At 46.5% G+C, this 19,809-nt stretch overlaps 1 protein-coding gene across 5 annotated transcripts in view; it reads left to right on the top strand.

The window, feature by feature from the left end:
- The window catches only part of KDM6A (lysine demethylase 6A), a 179,646-nt gene that overhangs the window by 82,732 nt on the left and 77,105 nt on the right, over positions 1–19,809 (top strand). For 4 of the 5 annotated variants that reach the window (XM_066618813.1, XM_066618809.1, XM_066618811.1 and 1 more), the window contains exon 5: positions 16,151–16,209. In XM_066618813.1, coding sequence (XP_066474910.1) covers positions 16,151–16,209 — 59 coding nt within the window. Of the gene's footprint in view, positions 1–10,301; positions 10,344–16,150; positions 16,210–19,809 lie in introns of those variants that run through there. The other variant, XM_066618812.1, reaches the window with a different exon arrangement.

Raw genomic sequence — 19,809 nt, 5'->3', positions numbered from 1 at the left:
CCTCCAGGCAGCACTCCAGGACAGAGACAACCACCTTGGAGTCCGGTGGAAAGGAGAGATAGAGCTGAGTGTCATCAGCATACTGATGGCACCCAACTTCAAATCCCCGGATGACCTCTCCCAGCGGTTTCATATAGATGTTAAATAACATGGGGGACAGAATAGAACCCTGTGGCACCCCACACTATAAAGGCCAAGAAGCTGAACGGGAGTTCCCCAGTACCACCATCTGGGGCCTGTCAGCCAAGAAGGAGTGGAACCACTGCAAAATGGTGCAGGCAGGACACCATGGTCAATGGTGTCAAAAGCCGCTGAAAGGTCCAAAAGGACCAGCATGGATGCACTCCCACCAACTCAGGGGTGTCCAAACTTTTTGTCAGGAGGGCAATATCACCTGTCTGTCACTGTGTCGGGGTCCAGGAAAAAAAAGAATTAATTTACATTTGAAGTTTGAATAAATTTACATAAGTGAATATATTAGAGATGTAACTTATATGAATGAATGCAGTAGTCTAAGGCAGGGGTCGGCAACCTGCGGCTCTAGAGCCGCATGCGGCTCTTTTAGCTGTGGCTCCTCCTGGTGAAAGTGGCAAAGGGGGTAACAGAAGGCACCTGTGTTGGAAGGGCAGGCTGCTTCCCTCTGCCCCCTCTCACTGCCCTCCTCTCCCTTCACCCCCACCTGCCCCACGTTGGTTTCCCTTTTCAATTTTGCCCACTCTGCAGGCTTAAGCTCCCTGTTTTTCCCTTCCCCAACTCTCCAGCAGGACACCCTCCTCCTTAGCCATTGCAAGCCCTTGCAGCCCGCCTTTCCCTGAGCAGGTCCCCACTCCGTGCAAGGAGAGGCTTTTCCTCCACAGCTGAGGAGACATCCTATGTGTCTACTCAGTAGTAAGCCCCATTACAGCAGATGAAGCTTACTCCCAGGAAAGGGTGCCTGGGATGGCAGCCTTGGAGCCTGCTCCTATGCATGTCTACTCCATTGTAAGCCCCATTACAGCGGATGAAGCTTACTCCCAGGAAAGGATGCCTGGGATGGCAGCCTTGGAGCCTGCTCAAGGCCAAGCACAAGGACGGGTGAGTGGGAGCCAGAGCAAGCCCTGATGTAGTTCCTGGGCTACTCCCAGGAAGGTGTGGAGGGCTGTAGCCTCAGCCCCCTCCTGTGCAGGTCTACTCACTAGTCAGTGGGGCTTCCTCCCAGGAAGGTGTGGAGAGCTGTAGCCTCAGCCTCCTCCTGTGTAGGTCTACTCACAAGTAAACCCCACTGTAGTCAGTGGGGCTTCCTCCCAGGAAGGTGTGGAGGGCTGCAGCCTCAGCCCCCTCCTATGCAGGTCTACTCACAAGTAGTCAGTGAGGCTTCCTCCCAGGAATGTGTGGAGAGGACTGCAACCTGAGAGCTCCAACCAACTTGTCTGCTCAGAAGTCCCATTGTAGTCAATGGGACTTACTCCCAGGATAGTGTGGAGAGGGTTGCAGCCTGAGTGAGGGAGGACAGGCAGGCAGGGCAGAAGCTGGCCTGTGGCTACCCCCTAGCTCTGGCTTCTTCTCTTCCCCACCTCTGGAGTCTGTGTCCTTTTTTCCTTCCAGCAGGGTGCCTCTGGAAGGTGGGGGGAGTTCTTTAGTATCCATGTAAGATAATCAGATGTCATAACCGACATATGTATTGGAATCCTGGAAGATCTGGTGAGGAAGTAGATGTGGTGTCAGCAGTGGCCCCTTTAAGGGTAAGGCCTGGGCATCCAGCAGAGTGTGCTGCACAGCTGCAGCCACTTGAAGGCAATAGGGCCCTCAGGGATATAAGGAGCACCTGAGGCAGGAAGGGGGTGTGGGTTGAAAAAGGAGTGCAGGTTGGAGGGGAGACTGACTTGGCTTATTGACTTTGACACTCTGACTGATTTGACTGACTGACTTTGGAATCTGACCTTGGACTGTGACTTGGCTTATTGGCTTTGGACTCTGCCCTGGATACTCTGACTGACTTTGTGACTAAGGGACTGCTGGAGACACTGTAGTTTGGTGTGTGGCTGCTGTGCCCAAGACCTGCTGAGGACTAAGGGTCTGCTGTAGTGGTGGGAGGCTGCTGGCAGGAGAGAGGACCTCTGCAGGTTGAACAGGTGAGCTACCCTGGAGATGGGGTCCAGCAGGACTGCAGGGCAGAATCAGGGTCATTTGTTGGGGGAAAGAAGGGGAGCTAATTTGCTTAAAGTGGGCATAATTCTCCAGGCAGGGTATGGCCTTGGAATCAGGCAAAACACCATAGAGGACCAGGCATCTGAAAACACAGGACAAGAATGTATGACAAAACTAACTAAAAGCTACAAGAGGGGGCTACATTATAAAAATGGGACCTATAAGAGCATAAAGGTAAAAACTATATATGCAGTGTTATCTTCATTTTAGATGTCACAAGGGTTTTGTGGCTCCTTAGGTTTTTTTCCCTCCGGAAAACGGGTCCAAATGGCTCTTTGAGTGTTTAAGGTTGCCGACCCCTGGTCTAAGGCCTATAAAAGACCTTGCACAAAGCAAGATCGACCTTTCCATCGCTGCCACTGCTGCATCACAGATGTGAAACAGCAAGCAGTGGAGGGAGTCTTCATCCCACAGCTCACGTGAGAGGTTGAACAGTCACCCTCAAGCAGAGAGCAGTTGTGCTGGGCCAGCACAGGCTCCAACAAGTCTCCCAAGGGCTTAGAGGCTCATTGGAGACTGGAGGCTCCTGGTGGGCCAGATTGAGAGTCCCCGAGGGCCACAAGTGGCCCCCAGGCTGGGGTTTGGGCACCCCTGGCATAGGTCATCCACCAAGGCCACCAAGGCTGTCTCCATCTCAAAACCCAGCCTGAAGTCAGACTGAAAGGTATCCAGATAATCCGCTTCATTCAAGGCCCTCTGGAGCTGAGATGCCACCACCCACTTGACCACTTTGCCCAGAAATGGGAGGTTTGATACTGGCCGATAATATAGAAGGACCCAGAGGGCTTTTTTAGGAGGGGACACACCACAGCCTGCTTTAAAGCCAGTAGCAACACCCCCTCCCTCAAAGATAAATTCACTATCCTCTCTGTCCACTCAGCCAGTCCCTCCTGAGCAGATCTAATCAGACATGCTGGGCAGGCAGATGGCCTCACACTCCAAAGGATCCTGTCCACATCCTCAGGTTCCACAAGCTGAAAAGAATCCCACACACTGGGACTGACAGATGCCTTGGGGACATCACCAGACATTACCAATGTGGAGTCCAAGTTGTGGCAAATCCAATCAATTTTATCTGCAGTGCCTGGCAAATGTGTTACAGCGGACATTCCTGTGCTCCTCCTGTTCAACTGGTGGTATCTGATGGAGGAGACCCCACACCACATGGATCAGTTCCACTGGCCGACTTTGTGCAGATGCGATAGTGGCAGAGAAGAAGGAATGCTTCGCTGCCGTTATCACCAAAAGGATAGCCCCTGTAATGGACCCTAGCCTGTGTCCAGTCAGATCTGTCACAAGTCTTCCTCCACTGTCACTCAAGACACCTACCCTGCCGCTTCATCATTTGTAGCTCCTCGGTAAACCAAGGAGCCGCTTTCACTCTGCTAGCTGGGAGGCACCGCTCAGAAGCAATCTCATCCACAGCCCTGGCCATCTCGGTGTTTCAGAGATCAACCAGAGCCTCAGGTGAAACAGTGGCCTTAGCAGCAGGAAAATCCCCCCCCCCTCCGAGCCCTCAGGAAACTATTCAGATTTATCGGTCTTCGGGTGCAGACCATATAATAAGGTCCTCCGCCTCTGTGGGGACAGGAGGCCGCAACAAGTCTAAACCTTACCAGAAAGTGATCTGTCTATGACAACAGAGTGATCTTGATCTCCTACACATCCAGAACACCATCCCCTTTGCCCAGATACAAATTCTGTCCTGCTCTTCCAATGTGACATACAGACACTCAAACCCAGTGAATTGCCAGACAGAGCTCCTGGCAAGGGAGCTGGAATCCCAATAAACTATTGCAAACCCCCCCCCCCCCCCGCAGTCATGGCTGCTGCACTACCCGGAAACACAGTGGACAAAGCTGGGAAAGATTCACTCCTCCTACTTCATCCACCCAGGTCTCCATGTTACATGCCAGATCAGCATCCTCACCCAGGATTAAAACCTAGATAAGACAGGTTTTATTATTTATTGATCTAGCATTTAGAAGCAGCAGTTTCAGACCCAGGGCACTACTGCCAAGGCCCCCAGAGAGCTGGAGGGAAGGCTGGAAAGAGGGACAATCTGTCTACAATGGTCCCTCCTTTCCCTAGAGCGGCCAGCCCTCCATTCACCGCTATATCTTCCATGGCCTGTCACTCTATTGATGGTGGCACCTTTCCCCTCCCCTGAGCTCCTAGATGGAAATAAACACATTACTTACCAGCGAGGCCCACCTTCTAAAAGCCAATCTATAAAGCACCTGCTCAGAATTTGTTCTGTTACATACACAGCTTGGTACCAAAGCTTCCTCTCCCACAGATTGCAGATTAGGAGACAAAAGTTGGTGGGGGGACAAAGAAGGCACTAGTCTGCAGTACAAATCTAGGCCACTCCTACAGCAACTCCCCCACGTCCATCTCAGTGAGGTGTGCTCCCTCACAATCTTTCCTCTACACCCCTCTCACAGGGGCACAACCATCTGACTTCTCTCACCCCTCTCTCACAGGGATGCAGGTTGTCTCACTCTTATATCCCAACTCATGTAACAGACCTCAAGGGAGAAGGATGAAAGGGGAGGGCCAATTCCCAAATAACTCCAAGAGAAAGCAACTGAAGGGGTGACCCCTTCCGTGCTGTTGTATGATGGCGGGAGAAAAGCCCAGTCTTGAAGACTGGTAGAAAAGAAGGTGGATCCAGTCACTGGTGGAAAGTTCCAGCTTTATCCACTCAGGTGCTCCAAATGAAGCTGCTATAACTGCTGCATGTCTCTTGATTAGTAAGATCTTGTGTTGTCACACAGCCCCCCAGCAGATGACAACATGGGGGGAAAGAGAACTGCTGCTGCTGTTGTGCTTGGTGTGTGCTGGCTGTTCTGAAGCGGATCCTCTGGTCTCATGCCACACGAGCCCCTGGGCAAAGAGCCCTTCAGCTTGCACCAAAGGCACACGTCTCTGGCAGCCAGAGGCTTTAAGCAGTTACCTGCAAGTAAAGGGAGCCAATCAGGGTTGGAAAGCTGCTCCGGCCCTTACAAGCACAGCTGTAAGTAATTGACTCCCTTCTCCATCCTCCCAGAACAATGGCTCCTTGCAAATTATTGCAGACTTTTTTCACTTGATACACCTCAGATCTTCTAATACTAAGCAGAGTCAAGTCAGTATAATAGTGAATCCTCACTACCCGAGAGGGTTCGGTTTCTACAAACTCACACAGGTTGCAAATTGGTGGGTAAGGAACCATTGATCCTATGAGATCAACAGGGTTCTATACCGGGGACTTAGGGGGTTGGGGGTGACTTAACCGAAAGTGCTCTGTGCTGGTTGTAGGCACCATTATGAATGTCCCTGCTACACACCAGAACTTCCTGAAAGCAGAGACATTCAAAACAGTGCTTGTGATTGGCGCGGAGCACTTTGAAGGAACTGGGAAAAGCCTATGAGGCTTTTCACAGCCCCTTCAAAGCAGTCCACGCCAATCATAGGTGCCATTTTCAGTGTCCCTTTGCAAGGTCTCTGCTTGCAAGCACAGACTTTCCAGAGGCAGCAGGGATTATGGAAAGCAAGACCACCCCTCGTGAATGGCAAGGGGTGGTCTCAGTCTGGCTCGTCCTGGATACACAAATTTGCATATGGCGAGGATTGTCTGTATAAGTATCTGTTTTTACTCCATGTACACAGGGATGGTGGACCGGCACTTAGAAGTTTAGACAACAAAGACTGGCAAAGTTTAGACATAGGCAGCAGTAAAGCAGAGACCATTATCAAACATTTATGCATACATATTAATTGATTTTCCAAGCTTATCAAAAGTGCAGCACCACCCCAGACAAGCAGAATTTTTTTTAAAACTTACAGTATCCACCCTTAGCATACCTAAACGGTACAAAATGTGCAAAAAAGTCACAAAGTTATTGGGTCAAGGTGCAGTACAATACAGAAAAAAATAGAATCAGAGAAAGGCTTCATAAGAACATAAGAACAGCCCCACTGGATCAGGCCATAGGCCCATCTAGTCCAGCTTCCTGTATCTCACAGCAGCCCACCAAATGCCCCAAGGAGCACACCAGATAACAAGAGACCTCATCCTGGTGCCCTCCCTTGCATCTGGCATTCTGACATAGCCCATTTCTAAAATCAGGAGGTTGCGCATACACATCATGGCTTGTACCCCGTAATGGATTTTTCCTCCAGAAACTTGTCCAATCCCCTTTTAAAAGCATCCAGGCCAGTCGCCATCACCACATCCTGTGGCAAAGAGTTCCACAGACCAACCACACGCTGAGTAAATAAATATTTTCTTTTGTCTGTTCTAACTCTCCCAACACTCAATTTTAGTGGATGTCCCCTGGTTCTTGTGTTATGTGAGAGTGTAAAGAGCATCTCCCTATCCACTCTGTCCATCCCCTGCATAATTTTGTATGTCTCAATCATGTCCCCCCTCAGGCGTCTCTTTTCTAGGCTGAAGAGGCCCAAACGCCGTAGCCTTTCCTCATAAGGAAGGTGCCCCAGCCCCGTAATCATCTTAGTTGCTCTCTTTTGCACCTTTTCCATTTCCACTATGTCTTTTTTGAGATGCGGCGACCAGAACTGGACACAATACTCCAGGTGTGGCCTTACCATAGATTTGTACAACGGCATTATAATACTAACCGTTTTGTTCTCAATACCCTTCCTAATGATCCCAAGCATAGAATTGGCCTTCTTCACTGCTGCCGCACATTGGGTCGACACTTTCATCGACCTGTCCACCAGCACCCCAAGATCTCTCTCCTGATCTGTCACAGACAGCTCAGAACCCATCAGCCTATATCTAAAGTTTTGATTTTTTGCCCCAATGTGCATGACTTTACACTTACTGACATTGAAGCGCATCTGCCATTTTGCTGCCCATTCTGCCAGTCTGGAGAGATCCTTCTGGGGCTCCTCACAATCACTTCTGGTCTTCACCACTCGGAAAAGTTTGGTGTCGTCTGCAAACTTAGCCACTTCACTGCTCAACCCTGTCTCCAGGTCATTTATGAAGAGGTTGAAAAGCACCGGTCCCAGGACAGATCCTTGGGGCACACCGCTTTTCACTTCTCTCCATTGTGAAAATTGCCCATTGACACCCACTCTCTGTTTCCTGGCCTTCAACCAGTTCTCAGTCCATGAGAGGACCTGTCCTCTAATTCCCTGACTGTGGAGTTTTTTCAGTAGCCTTTGGTGAGGGACCATGTCAAACGCCTTCTGAAAGTCCAGATATATAATGTCCACGGGTTCTCCCACATCCACATGCCTGTTGACCTTTTCAAAGAATTCTATAAGGTTTGTGAGGCAAGACTTACCTTTACAGAAGCCATGCTGATTCTCCCTCAGAAAGCCCGGTTCATCTGTGTGTTTTGAGATCCTATCTTTGATGAGGCATTCCACCATCTTACCTGGTATAGATGTTAGGCTGACCAGCCTATAGTTTCCCTGGTCCCCCCTCTTTCCCTTTTTAAAATAGGCGTGACATTTGCTATCCTCCAATCTTCTGGCACCGTGGCCGTTTTGAGGGACAAGTTGCATAACTTAGTCAAGAGATCTGCAACTTCATTCTTCAATTCCTTAATAACTCTTGGGTGGATGCCATCAGGGCCCGGTGACTTATTGATCTTTAATTTATCAATGAGGTCTGAAACATCTTCTCTTTTAACCTCTATCTGACTTAACTCCTCGGTCAGGAGGGGCCGTTTGGGCAGCGGTATCTGCCCGAGGTCTTCTGCCGTGAAGACAGATGCAAAGAACTCATTTAATTTCTCTGCCATCTCTAAGTCTCCTTTTATCTCCCCTTTCCCTCCCTCACCATCCAGAGGGCCAACCGCTTCTCTGGCGGGTTTCCTGCTTCTAACATATTTGAAGAAGCTTTTATTATTCCCCTTAATGTTGCTGGCCATGTGTTCCTCATAGTCTCGCTTGGCCTCCCATATCACCTTCTTACATTTCTTTTGCCACCTTTTTATTCTCCTCATTAGGGCAAGACTTCCATTTACGGAAGGAAGCTTCCTTGCCCTTCACAGCCTCTCTAACTTGGCTGGTTAGCCATGCGGGCACCCTCCTGGATTTAGTGGAACCCTTCTTTCTTTGCGGTATACACCTCTGCTGGGCCTCTATTACTGTTGTTTTAAGCAGCCTCCATGCACTCTGGAGAGATTGGACTCTTTTTACCCTCCCTTTCAACCTCCTTCTAACCAGCCTCCTCATTTGAGGGAAGTCCGCCTGTCGGAAGTCAAGGGTTTTTGTTAGAGATTTGCCTGGTATTCTTCCCCCAATGTGCATGTCAAAACAGATCGCAGCATGATCATTGTTCCCCAATGGCTCAGTAACATTTACATCTCTAACCAGGTCCTGTGTACCGCACAATATTAAATCCAGAGTCACCTGCCCTCTGGTGGGCTCCGTGACTAGCTGCTCTAAGCCACAGTCATTTAGCACGTCAAGAAATCCGATCTCCTTATCGTGACCAGAACACAAATTGACCCAGTCAATATGAGGATAATTGAAGTCCCCCATGATTACAACCCTGTCCCTCCTTGTCACCTCCCTGATCTGTTTCCTCATTTCAAGGTCCCCTTCCGATTTCTGGTCTGGAGGACTATCGATAGCACACCCCCAGTATTACATCGCTGCACAAGCCTGGTAATTTAACCCACAGAGATTCTACGGTGGAGTCGGACCCACCTTCAATCTGGGCAGGAGGTCTGGTCTAGAGGGTAGAGCCTCCGTCTGCCTGAAGATAACATCCACAAGGTCGCCAGTTTGAGGCCACTGGCACCGTGCGACCTTGAAGCAGCTGACAAGCTGAAGCCGAGCTATTCTATCTGCTCTGAGCGTGGGAGGATGGAGGCCAGAATGTGAAGCCAGATCGGAATGAAACACCTGAATGTAGTGGTTCTTGAAAGAAAGAACCTTCTTTCAATTGTAAAAATCCCTATTTAATAAGGGATTTAGATAAGCCTGCCTATGTAAACCGCCTTGAATAAAGTATTGAATAAAGACCAAGAAAGGCGGTATATAAATACCTGTTGTTGTTGTTGTTGTTGTTGTTGTTGTTATTATTATCTCTACTTTTCTGGATTCTATCCCTTCCTTAACATAAACGGCCATAAAGAAGAGTTTCTTTAACATACCTGTGGGTTGCTCTGCCTCTCCAGAAGGTGCAGTGAGCCCATGACTCCCTCTGTGGGTTTCCCTGCACCTCAGAACTGCACCCACTTCTGGTATCATGACAAAAATTGGAAGTGGGTCGCGATCGCTTTCAGGCACAGTTCTGAGGCATGGGAAGGCCTACAGAGGGGTTGTGGGCTCCCCACACCCTCCAGGAAGGCAGAGTAACCCCCCAGGTATGTTAAAGAAACCCCTTTTTTTGTAGTGGTGGTACAATTGTACAGGTCCTGTCACTACCATTGCCCCACCCCTGCCAAGGCTTACAGCGGTCTCTACTTTCTTGTAAAGTTTGGGAACTGATGCCATAGATTAAATGCGGCTGCTTAGAAGCACCCCCCAGGCCCAAATCACGACCTGCTGAAACTCTGCCAATGATGTTCTTGAGAGAAGGGCCTCTCCTGGTGATCTTGAAGAATGTGCAGGGCCATATGAGAGTAGGTGGTCCTTAAGACAGCTGGATCTCAGGCCATTTTGATCTTTAGACACCAAAGCCTGCACTTTTTGGGCAGGAGGTCTGGTCTAGAGGGTAGAGCCTCCATTTGCCTGAAGATTAACATCCACAAGGTCGCCAGTTCGAGGCCACCGGCACGGTGCGACCTTGAAGCAGCTGGCAAGCTGCAGCTGAGCTGTTCCATCTGCTCAGAGCATGGGAGGATGGAGGCCAGAATGTTAAACCAGATCGGAGTGTAACACCTTGAATGTGGTGGTTCTTGAAAGAGAGAACCTTCTTTCAATTTGTAAAAATTCCTGCGTGGATTTAATAAGCCTGCCTGTGTAAACCGCCTTGAATAAAGTCTTGAATAAAAGACCAAGAAAGGCGGCATATAAATACTGTATATTATTATATTATTATTATTATTTTATAGGGCCCAAGAGCATATTGGCAACTGATTGAGGGCCATATCCTATCCAATTTTCAAGTGCCAGTGCAGGCGTGCCAGTGGGGTGTGTGCTGCATCCTGTGGTGGTGGGGCAGTCACAGAGGCCTCCTCAAGGTATGAAAGCATTTGTTCCCTTACCCCAAGGCTGGAAAGTTGGATAGGAGTGGGCCCTGAGTTGGCACAGAATAAAAGAATAAGTTCCATTAAGCTCCTGGATGACATCCTGCCAGTTGCACTGAAAACTAATTGAAGCTTCTGAATCATTGTCAAAGGCAGCCTTGAGCCATTTCTGCCCAACATTACATAAATGCAGCAGGGACCAAATGTGTACACCTGTGTGCTGGACAAAAATGGGTTAAGCCACACTGCAGTAATATATTGACAATTTCTCACTGTTTTTCATTCTCCCTCTATTGTAATAGCTATTCCTGAGATTGCTTTTCTCATGCAAGTAACATGCACACATGGGGAGAAACATACATGTAGTGACCAGTGTAGTGACCAGCACAGCTACGTGTTTTGGGAGAAAGGAAGAGGAGGTGAGGGTAAAAGATGCAACCAAGCAAACTTTATTGTGGGAATGTTTAGCAGTGGTGGGAAGGGAAGTCATAATAAAGACAATGCAATACTGTCTGGTGATCAGCCATTCGCTTATAGCTCAGTCCTAAACATAAGCCGTTGCTGTAGAAAACAGAAAAACACTGAGTGGATGAAGGAAGGAAGTCCTTAGAAGGGAAAAGGGGGATATGTAATGACACAAGCATATGCAGGGTGGTAAAGGGGGAGAAGAATGAAGGGAGATTATGTGAGTTTCCCAGAGAGACCTGGGGCTAAGAAAGTGGGAGCTTTGGAGTGCAAAGAAGGAAGGAGGGGGAGGAAAGGAGAAAGAGGGTTGTGGTGTAGGGGAAGTAGTCTCCCCCACCTAATGAACTCTCATAGTTGGCACCTCATCTTTTCAAAGGGGAGCCAACCCATGGCTTTTCCAGTAACTTGACTAGCTGGTGAAGATGGTTAGGAAAATTTGTTTGGGAAGGAGGCCTGAGGCTGATCTTGGGTCTCCCTTAAAACTGTTCAAAAACAGAATACAGTACTCACATAGATGACACACATCGAAAGAGCGAAAATCATATCTAGTGTGTGTATCATCAGTTTGACTATCCATGCGATGAATTGAAGGAAAGATAGTGGGGAATTTGTGGATTGCTGGTGAGGCTGTGTCAGAGACCAGGTTTGCTGATCAATATCTGCTAAACTTTAGTGCTATGTGCAGAAAGGACAACATGCCATAACTAGGGGTTTCTCCTGATAAAGATAGAGGGCCTTGAAGTTGGCCCTAAATGCTAGGCAGTAGCCTGGATTCAGCAGAGAGAGCAGCAGCAACAGGGCAATCAGCTGCTTTCCTAGGGAGATTGAACTCCCTGTGAAACAAAACATCAAGATAGACTCATTAATGTGCCTCCTTTATTGAGTTTACCCTGGTAGTTAGTGGGGAGGCTACAGTTGGAGATTCTTCTTTTGTCTTGTCTTGTTTTCCTAGGTCAGGAACCTCCTAGGAAATATCTTTTGTCACAAGGTTAAACTTGCTGTGGCAGCACAATGTAGTTATATCGGAATTTTTAAGTGCTATTTAAATTTTGGATTCAAGCACCATTTGGGAAAAGAAAAAGGTGCAGGGGGTTGCTCTGATATCAAAAGTGTGGCCTTGCAGATCTGAGGCCTCTTGCGTTTGGTCCTGGAATAAACACCACATTATTAGCCTGGGTTGTGTTCTCCTGCCACATGTACAGCACTCTACACATGTTCACATGCATGTCTAAACAACTACCAGGCATCATAGTGTCATTGAAGGCTTCTGCATCAATTCCTAAAGTAATTTTTCAAGCATTATGAAAATTGGTAGAGGAGAGGCTAGTAGGTATTGGCATAAGTATACGGGCAGCTAAAATTCAAAACTTGTTTCATGCTATTTTTATTTTTTATTTTGGTGTACTTGTTTTGGAAGATTTAACTATTTAAGCTTAAAAGGATAAATAAAGCACCTTGTCAAGCTACAGTGAAATTGCAACATAAATATTAACATTAGGAGAAGAAATCTTGGAATTACTGTGAATGTCAGATCTGTTCATTTTAGTTATTACATAGGAACTTTTGATTAGAAATGCTTTAGTGAGAAGGTGAGTTTGTCAGATAAGCTATTCATGCAACGCTCATGAAAATAAATTTGAGTGTGCTGCCTATAGGTTGAGACTGCCTCAGTCTCAAAAGACTATGGCATAAGCCTGTTACAGCACCAGGCAGTCTCCCATCCAAGTACTAACCAGGCCTGACCCTGCTTAGTTTCTGAGATCAAGCACGTGCCGGGTAACAGTTGCTACAACACATAATATGTCTCTAACCTTGTAAGTTGTGAATCTAGCTATGATTCAAAATATGTTTTTAGCATATGCATCTTTACAGCTCTATAAACCTAGCAAATGATTCAAGGTATGTTGTACTTTTTTGAATTTCTGGAGAACACTGTGTACTCTTAAAAGATAAAGAATATCTTCCACTCATTTAAGTACATTATTAAAGTATGCTGATGGTACCAAAAGCTAAGTTTGGGAAACACTGCTTTTAAAGCAGTTTATGCATAAATCTGAATGGAACTTCATATACAACAAAAATCTTCTCAGTAGCAATTTCATGCTGAGTACATAGAGAAATAATTAAACATAATCTCTAGGGATAATTGGAACTACATCAGTAGTGTCACAACAGGGGTGTGGGCCACACTGGGTGTCACCCTCAGGAAGAGTGACACTACACTGTCTGAGCCTCAGTTTGGTGATCTCTGGCCCACTCTGGGTCCTTGCACTCTTGCCAACTCTTGTTTTTGTTGCTCAGCGGTGAGAACGCGAAGTGACTGGGCCCTTAGTGGGCTGAAGATTGCAAAGCAGAGGTGGTCTGTAGGCAGACTTTTTACATTTAAAGAAGGTCAGGGCAACATGATTGCATCATTAAATTATCCGCAAGTTTTCAGAATGTCGAGCTTCTCCAGGTAAGCACTGCACCGGGCGGCACCCACCCCAGAGATGCCTCTGAACTACATCTCTATATTATTCAGTTGCTAATTATGTCATGGAAGAAACACAGAAAAGTGACTATAGTATTTGATAAAATGTAGTTGTTGGTTTAAAAATACATGATAAGGGCAATTCAAAAAGGGCAATTCAGGGGAAGAAGAGATCAGTCAGCTTCAACCTTTCAAACACTTTCCTTCCATTAAAATGGTTGCAAACCACATTGGTAGGCCCAGAGTGGGCCAAAGATCACCATAAAGCAAACCCATACTTGCCTCCTGCTCTGATCTCTCAGCATATTTAGAGTAATAACATTTTTATTTGTGCAAGATAGTTCCCATCTAGGGAGATCTTTACTGGTGGTTCATTGTTTCTCACACCTATTTGGAGAATCTTGCTTGACCAGCAAAAGAAGAGTGTGAAGATAGGAGTACAGGTGGAACAGGAGAATATTGGGGAGGAGGGGCAGCAGAATTTATTACTTGGAGGTAGGGACATCACCCTGATGCCTTGGGTTGATGCGGAGTATGATCTTACATAGTTACTAGAATGTGTCCCCCATGTATTTGCCTCCCCCCCAAAACTTTACAATCTTCCTGCTTAAATCCTACACTATCTGTAACTGTGTGTTCAGAGACAGTAGTTGTGCTAATTGTTGCTTACTTTTTTATGCCCATAGTTAGAGGAGCTGTTCCTGCCTTGGGGGTGGGATTTGATATGGGGGGGGCAGTGGAAGAAGGGGGTGGAAGTAGCAGTTATTGAATTCTAATCCTGTAAGTAGTTCTAGCATCAGTGGCTTGAGAGCCTTGAAACCTGTCATTCTGTGCCTTAATACTGAACCGCATCAGCAGCTGTTGATGCTACTGTTGATGGACTTTTGTGTTGGAGTTATTGTGGAAATACTGCTGCAGATATTTACCACCCTTTTCCTCACTAGCTTCACTTGCACTGCAGTCTTCTTCTGGCCCAGTCTGCTCCTACACCCCTCCTCACATGCATCTCCAGGCCTCAGAGGCTGAATTATACAGAAACTTTTTTTAAAAGCCATTCCACATAATAATTATCTACTGTATGAAAAAGCATCTTCTTGTGTCTGCTCTGGCAGTCCTCAGTGTTGCCTTACTTGTGAAGGGGGGGGGATGCCCACATACCAATGCCATCCTTTCCTTTGTTGTTTCCTTTGTTGTTCTTTCACACACAAAGGCCTTTTTTTTTGGTAGCCCAGGCTAAAGATGTCTGAGAGATGCTGGACAAAATTGTTCTTATTCTGATTGAAAGAAGCAAGGAAATGTTTGTTAAAAATGGAAGATACTGTATTGGAAAAAGATAATATAAACATGGAGATAACCTGAACCAGTTGTATACTTGAGATAAGAGTGAAACAGAAATTCAGCTTACTGTGCTCCCCATAATAAGTCTACTTACTCATAAAAGAATTCCTTGACCATGCCCTGCCCTTTTCTGGCCTGACATTTACTTATTCTAGCTAGTCAACTCCTTTTTAACATTTTGGGGGGAGTACTGCACGTTGTGTTCTGATTGGCTAGTTTAAACTTAATAAAACTCCAAAATTAGTTCTGCTGCTAAGTGAGATAGATGACCAGATGTGAGCTGACATCAGTAGAGAGTCAAGATTTATACTATGTGGCTTGTTTCTTGTGGTGATACCAGATATTTGACACTGTCAGAATGGTGAAGACAAGAGGCTGGCTTAGCTTAAACCAGCATCAGAGCATTTCTTTATCCACTGTGTAATCTGTGGAACGCCTTGCTGTGGGACATTGTGATGGTACCTGGCCTAGATGCTTTTAAAAGGAGATTGGAGGAAAAGTCCATCACAGGTAACAAGTTATGACCTCTGGGTTTTAGAGGTAGCCTCTCCGGGAATTCAGATGCAAGGGAGTGGCAACAGAATACTGTACAAGTATCTTGTTGTCTTGTGTGCTCTAGTAGTCCACTGTGAGATCCACTAAGCTGGACTGGATGGGCCCTTGCCCTGATCCAGCAAGGCTCTTATGAGTGAGTGTGTGTGTGTGTGTGTGTGTGTATAAAAACAGAAACCGGTTATTTCAGAGAAAGATGCCTGCTCACAACACTTCTTTTTCTCCTTCTGTGGTGAGAGAACTGTACAGCGGAACTCCCTTTCAGCTTCCTGGGTTCCGTTATACGTGGTGGCCTCTTCCTCAGTGCTCCCTGGTTTCCATGGCAACTGCAGCCATTCACAGGCTTCTCTGGTTCAACATACTTATTAGTGTCCAAAGCCAAGTGCTGCTGATATACCCCTGGCAAGGTTTTGTGTTTTTGAAGGAAGTGGGTAGGAGTGTGTCCCTCTATCTTCTTGCCTGGTGGCAAATGTTCTTCAAAACATATATCTAAGGGTCTTTTACGATGGTCGCAGTACTCCCACTTTTGGGACTAGTACCATAAAAGAAAAGGAGAGGTAGAGAGTGCCTCAGGGTCTAAGCAGTTTCAGGTAAAAAAGTTTTTTAAAAGAAATAATACAATGAATGAAACCAACTTAAAAATATGAAACCACTACTCTTTGCAACTTGTATGGGCAAGCATGGTTCTGAAGTGTAATCTCTTTAACTAGGAGAACAAAACTGATGATCATTATAGAAGGCTAAGCATCCAGGCGGATGAGAATACATATGGCAGGTGGCAAAGAGATGGAGAAGAAAACACAAAGGTGTTTGTTAAATATACAAATGAAACTGCTCCTCAAAAAGAGGGAGATATAACAATAGTAAAGTGTGCTAATATCAGTAATGATTTATTCCTTTGATCAGCATTATGGGGTTGAAGACATTTGATTTTCGCTTTTGTGTGCTAGTTCCTAATGTCTTTTTTCTTTTACAGAATGCTGCCTTTTTATATGGCCTTGGCTTGGTCTACTTCCATTATAATGCGTTTCAGTGGTAAGTGGAAGAATTTTCTGGAGATCAAACATTTTGGTGATATGTGTATTTTTCAATAGTTGAGAGCTTTCTCACTTAAATATGATATGATGATCACTTGGGTATTGGGAATGAAAATGTAAATATTTTAGCTATCTTTATATGACGTGCTAGCTAATGAGCTTGGTAAGCCCATATGTGTTCCTCTGTAGCACTGATGACTGAGGAAGTTCAAATTAAATAATAATTAGGTTTATATAAACATCAGATTTGTAAGAATAGTAAAATCTGCACCTTCCTGAATATTGGTGGTGGTTTGTGGCTCCTGCAGTCACCCTCATGGGTTCTGTGCCAGCATAGAACACCTTCGCAAACTTATAGCTGGGCAGACCAATCCTGAGCTGCCTGTTGCACCGGGACTGGTATGGTGCTGAAACGACTGCTGTAGCATCCTGCATGCAACAGGGCAGCCACTGGCAGCTTCTTGGGGGAAGGGAACTTTTGTCCCCTTCACCCTGGTAAGGCAAGTAGCCCCATAATGGGACTACTCAATTCTGCAGCAGCCCTTGGACTGCTGTAGAATCAAGAGCCTCTGTGTCAGGCCTGTGGCCTGACATGGAGACTCTGGTTGCCCCACTCCTGCCCCACTCCCTGTTCCCTGACCACTCTCTGCCTCCCCTGCCCCAGAAGACTTTAAATACTAGTCACCCAGAGATGGGGATTCAAGAGTGAAGTCCAAAAGAAGCAGGAGTTCACTAATACCTCTCCAACTCAAAGTGAAAAGCAAAGAACACTGTCCTGTTTGGACATCTGGCTTGTGCCTGCCATCTCAGGCTTCTGAGACTTCTGGATACTGTCTCTTTCAGGCTTGACTCAGCCTTCTTAGCTTCTGGTCTTTGTATTCCTAGATCTACGAATCTTAGGTTGGAACTAGTCTTCTAATCTAGTCAAAACCTTCAATTTTGATGGCACTTGTCCTATGTTATAGTTTCAAATTTCAGATTCTTGCCTAGAACCTTTCCTACTCTAGTTCAACTGACTGGAAAGGATAAGATGCCTCTTCTCAGATATTGCTAGGACACTCTTCTCATATTATTGATTTGTTCCCTTGCCGCTTTGAATGGTGAGACTGATGCTGCTATACCAGTGGTTCCCAAACATTTTTTAAAGCAATACTCTATTGGGACCCACCTAGGTTTATGAGACTTGGGTCCTGACCCACAGTTTGGGAACAACTCATACTGTTAGACCTGCCAGTCTGCCCAGAAAGTAGCTTACATAACTGTGCTTGGGTTGTGCTTCATGACTTTTCTTCATAACCCAAATGGCAGAGACTTCTGCCCGCAGCTATTTGAGATCATAATTAGAGCCTAGGGCAATCAGATGTTTGCCCCTATGGCAGTGGTTCTCGAACTTTTCTGGCCGCAGCTCCCCTGATCCTTGTGACCATTGGCCACGGCTCCCCATTACAACACCTCACCTTAGTTACCCCCAAAATGGGGATGAAGGTGTTATAATTATACACTAGAAGCAAAAAAAACAGCCGCCAGCACTCTGAGGCTACAATCCTAACCATACTTATCTGAGAGTAAGCCCCATTGAACAAAATAGGACTTACTTCTCTGGTTAGGATTGTGCCCTGAGTTTGTTAGCAGCACACCTGGAGGGTTTTGGAAAGGGGGGGAAGTGTTGAATTTACTGGGGGAGGACGACGACTTTGTTTTGTGTGTATCTGCTAATTGCAAACTGAGACCCAGAGACTGTTTGGCTGCAGTTCTAACCTCACTCTCGTGGGAGTAAGTCCCATTGAACACAATAGGACTTACTTCTGAGTAGATCTAGCTAAGATTGTGCCTTTTGTCTTACAATAGCAGCCAACAAAATACCCCCCCCCCCAAAAGGAGGTAGGAGGAAAAAGGGGAATGGCTGAAAAGGAATGGGTATTCTTATTTTTTTAATCAATTTTTGGAGACAAAGCCATCAAGAGTGGGTTTTTTTTCTTTTTGTAGGGGGAGGAAAAAGAGAAAGGTGAGGATCCTTGGTTAACCTGACACAGACCCCAAGCCTATGCAGGTCTACTCAGAAGGAAGGCCCATTTTAGTCAGTGGGCTTACTCTCACCCTGGCTAGGATTGTGCCCTTTGTCTTACAATAGCAGCCAACAGAGTACCCCCCCCCCCCCAAAGGAGGCATGAGGAAAAAGGTGGCTGTCTGAAAAGGAATGGCTGTTTTTATTTTTTAATCAATTTTTGGAGACAAAACCATCAAGAGTGGCTTTTTTTCTTTTTTGAAGGGGGAGGAAAAAGAGAAAGGTGAGGATCCTTGGTTAAGCTGACACAGACCCCAATCCTATCTAGGTTACTCAGAAGTAAGTCCCATTTGAGTCAATGGGGCTTACTCCCAGGAAAGTGTGGAAAGGATTGCAGCCACACAGAGCAAGATTGCAACTCACCCCAAAGTAGATGGGGGCATACTCACACACATACACCCCAACATGCCGATGTCACCCCCCCCCAGGCAAGACGGAGGAATGCAGGCTGTGGCATTTGGACACCCCCCCCACCACTAAGAGCAGGCTGAACTCCTTCCTCCCCAAGCAGAGGAAAGCACTGCTCTCTCTAGGTCAGGCTTGCCTCCCGGTTTGAAGCCTGCCAGGAGCGAGCCCTGTGCTGATGAGATGCAGCACCTCCACCTCTGCCCAGCCGGCCTTCTCCCCCCTCCCCCCACCATGTTTCACAGCCCTCCCCACCTCACGCTGCCCCACCCACCTTGTTCACAGCTGCAGAAAAGCAGCAAGTCAGCAGGAAGCATGTGCAGCTGAGCTGAGCAGCTACAGCCACCTCTCCCCCAGGTGCCTCACAACGCCCCTGGAGGCTAGCCAGGCCTCCCTAGGGAGCCGGGATGCACAGATTGAATATCTCAGCCCTATGGAATAACCGGGATGTTGACCCATTTTAATTTGAATTCCTTCTTCTTGCTTCTGTGTTATCCCCTATCAGTGTGGTAGTTTTCTGCTCTGCAAGTACTACTCCCAGCTGGAATTCTTGTAATTGTGAGGATTGGGTTATTCAACATTGGGTTAACTAAGACAAGTACAGGTCTTGTTATCAGCTCCATTCCAGAACCCCTAGCGGATTAAAAAAAAGTGGACAAATAGATTTAAAGACCCACCTCCAGGTTTCTTGTCCCTCCATTGCTCCTAATAAGATTGTGTCTTGACATTCACAGGGGTTTGATTCTGGAACTCCCTGCTGATACCATAAAATGTGTTAAATAAAAGCAATTTTAAAAAAATTTAAAAGTGTGTCCCTTTCCAATTGTGATTTTAAAACAGCTTTTATTAGTGTTATAGAGAGGCAGTCAACAATTAGAAATGCGAAGGACGCCCTGCCTTTGCCTGACTCAGCTGAAGAATGGAATGATCACTTGCATGACTGTCTCTCTACAACAGTAAGAAGAGCAGTTTTAAAAACTGATTTTAAAGGAATGCATTTTTCCCCTTTTCCAGGGATCAGCACATTTCTTCTCAGTTGCAGTGGCCATTCGTGTTGAGTCAAATGCGTGTATAAAAAATCCGTGTATAACAAGGTTGGACCTGTATAAGCCTTTGTTTGCCTCATTA

This window comes from Tiliqua scincoides, chromosome 3 (assembly GCF_035046505.1).
Source record: "Tiliqua scincoides isolate rTilSci1 chromosome 3, rTilSci1.hap2, whole genome shotgun sequence".
NCBI classification, from domain to species: Eukaryota; Metazoa; Chordata; class Lepidosauria; order Squamata; family Scincidae; genus Tiliqua; species Tiliqua scincoides.
Note: the sequence above shows the minus strand (reverse complement) of the source record. Positions and strands in the feature narration are given on the sequence as shown.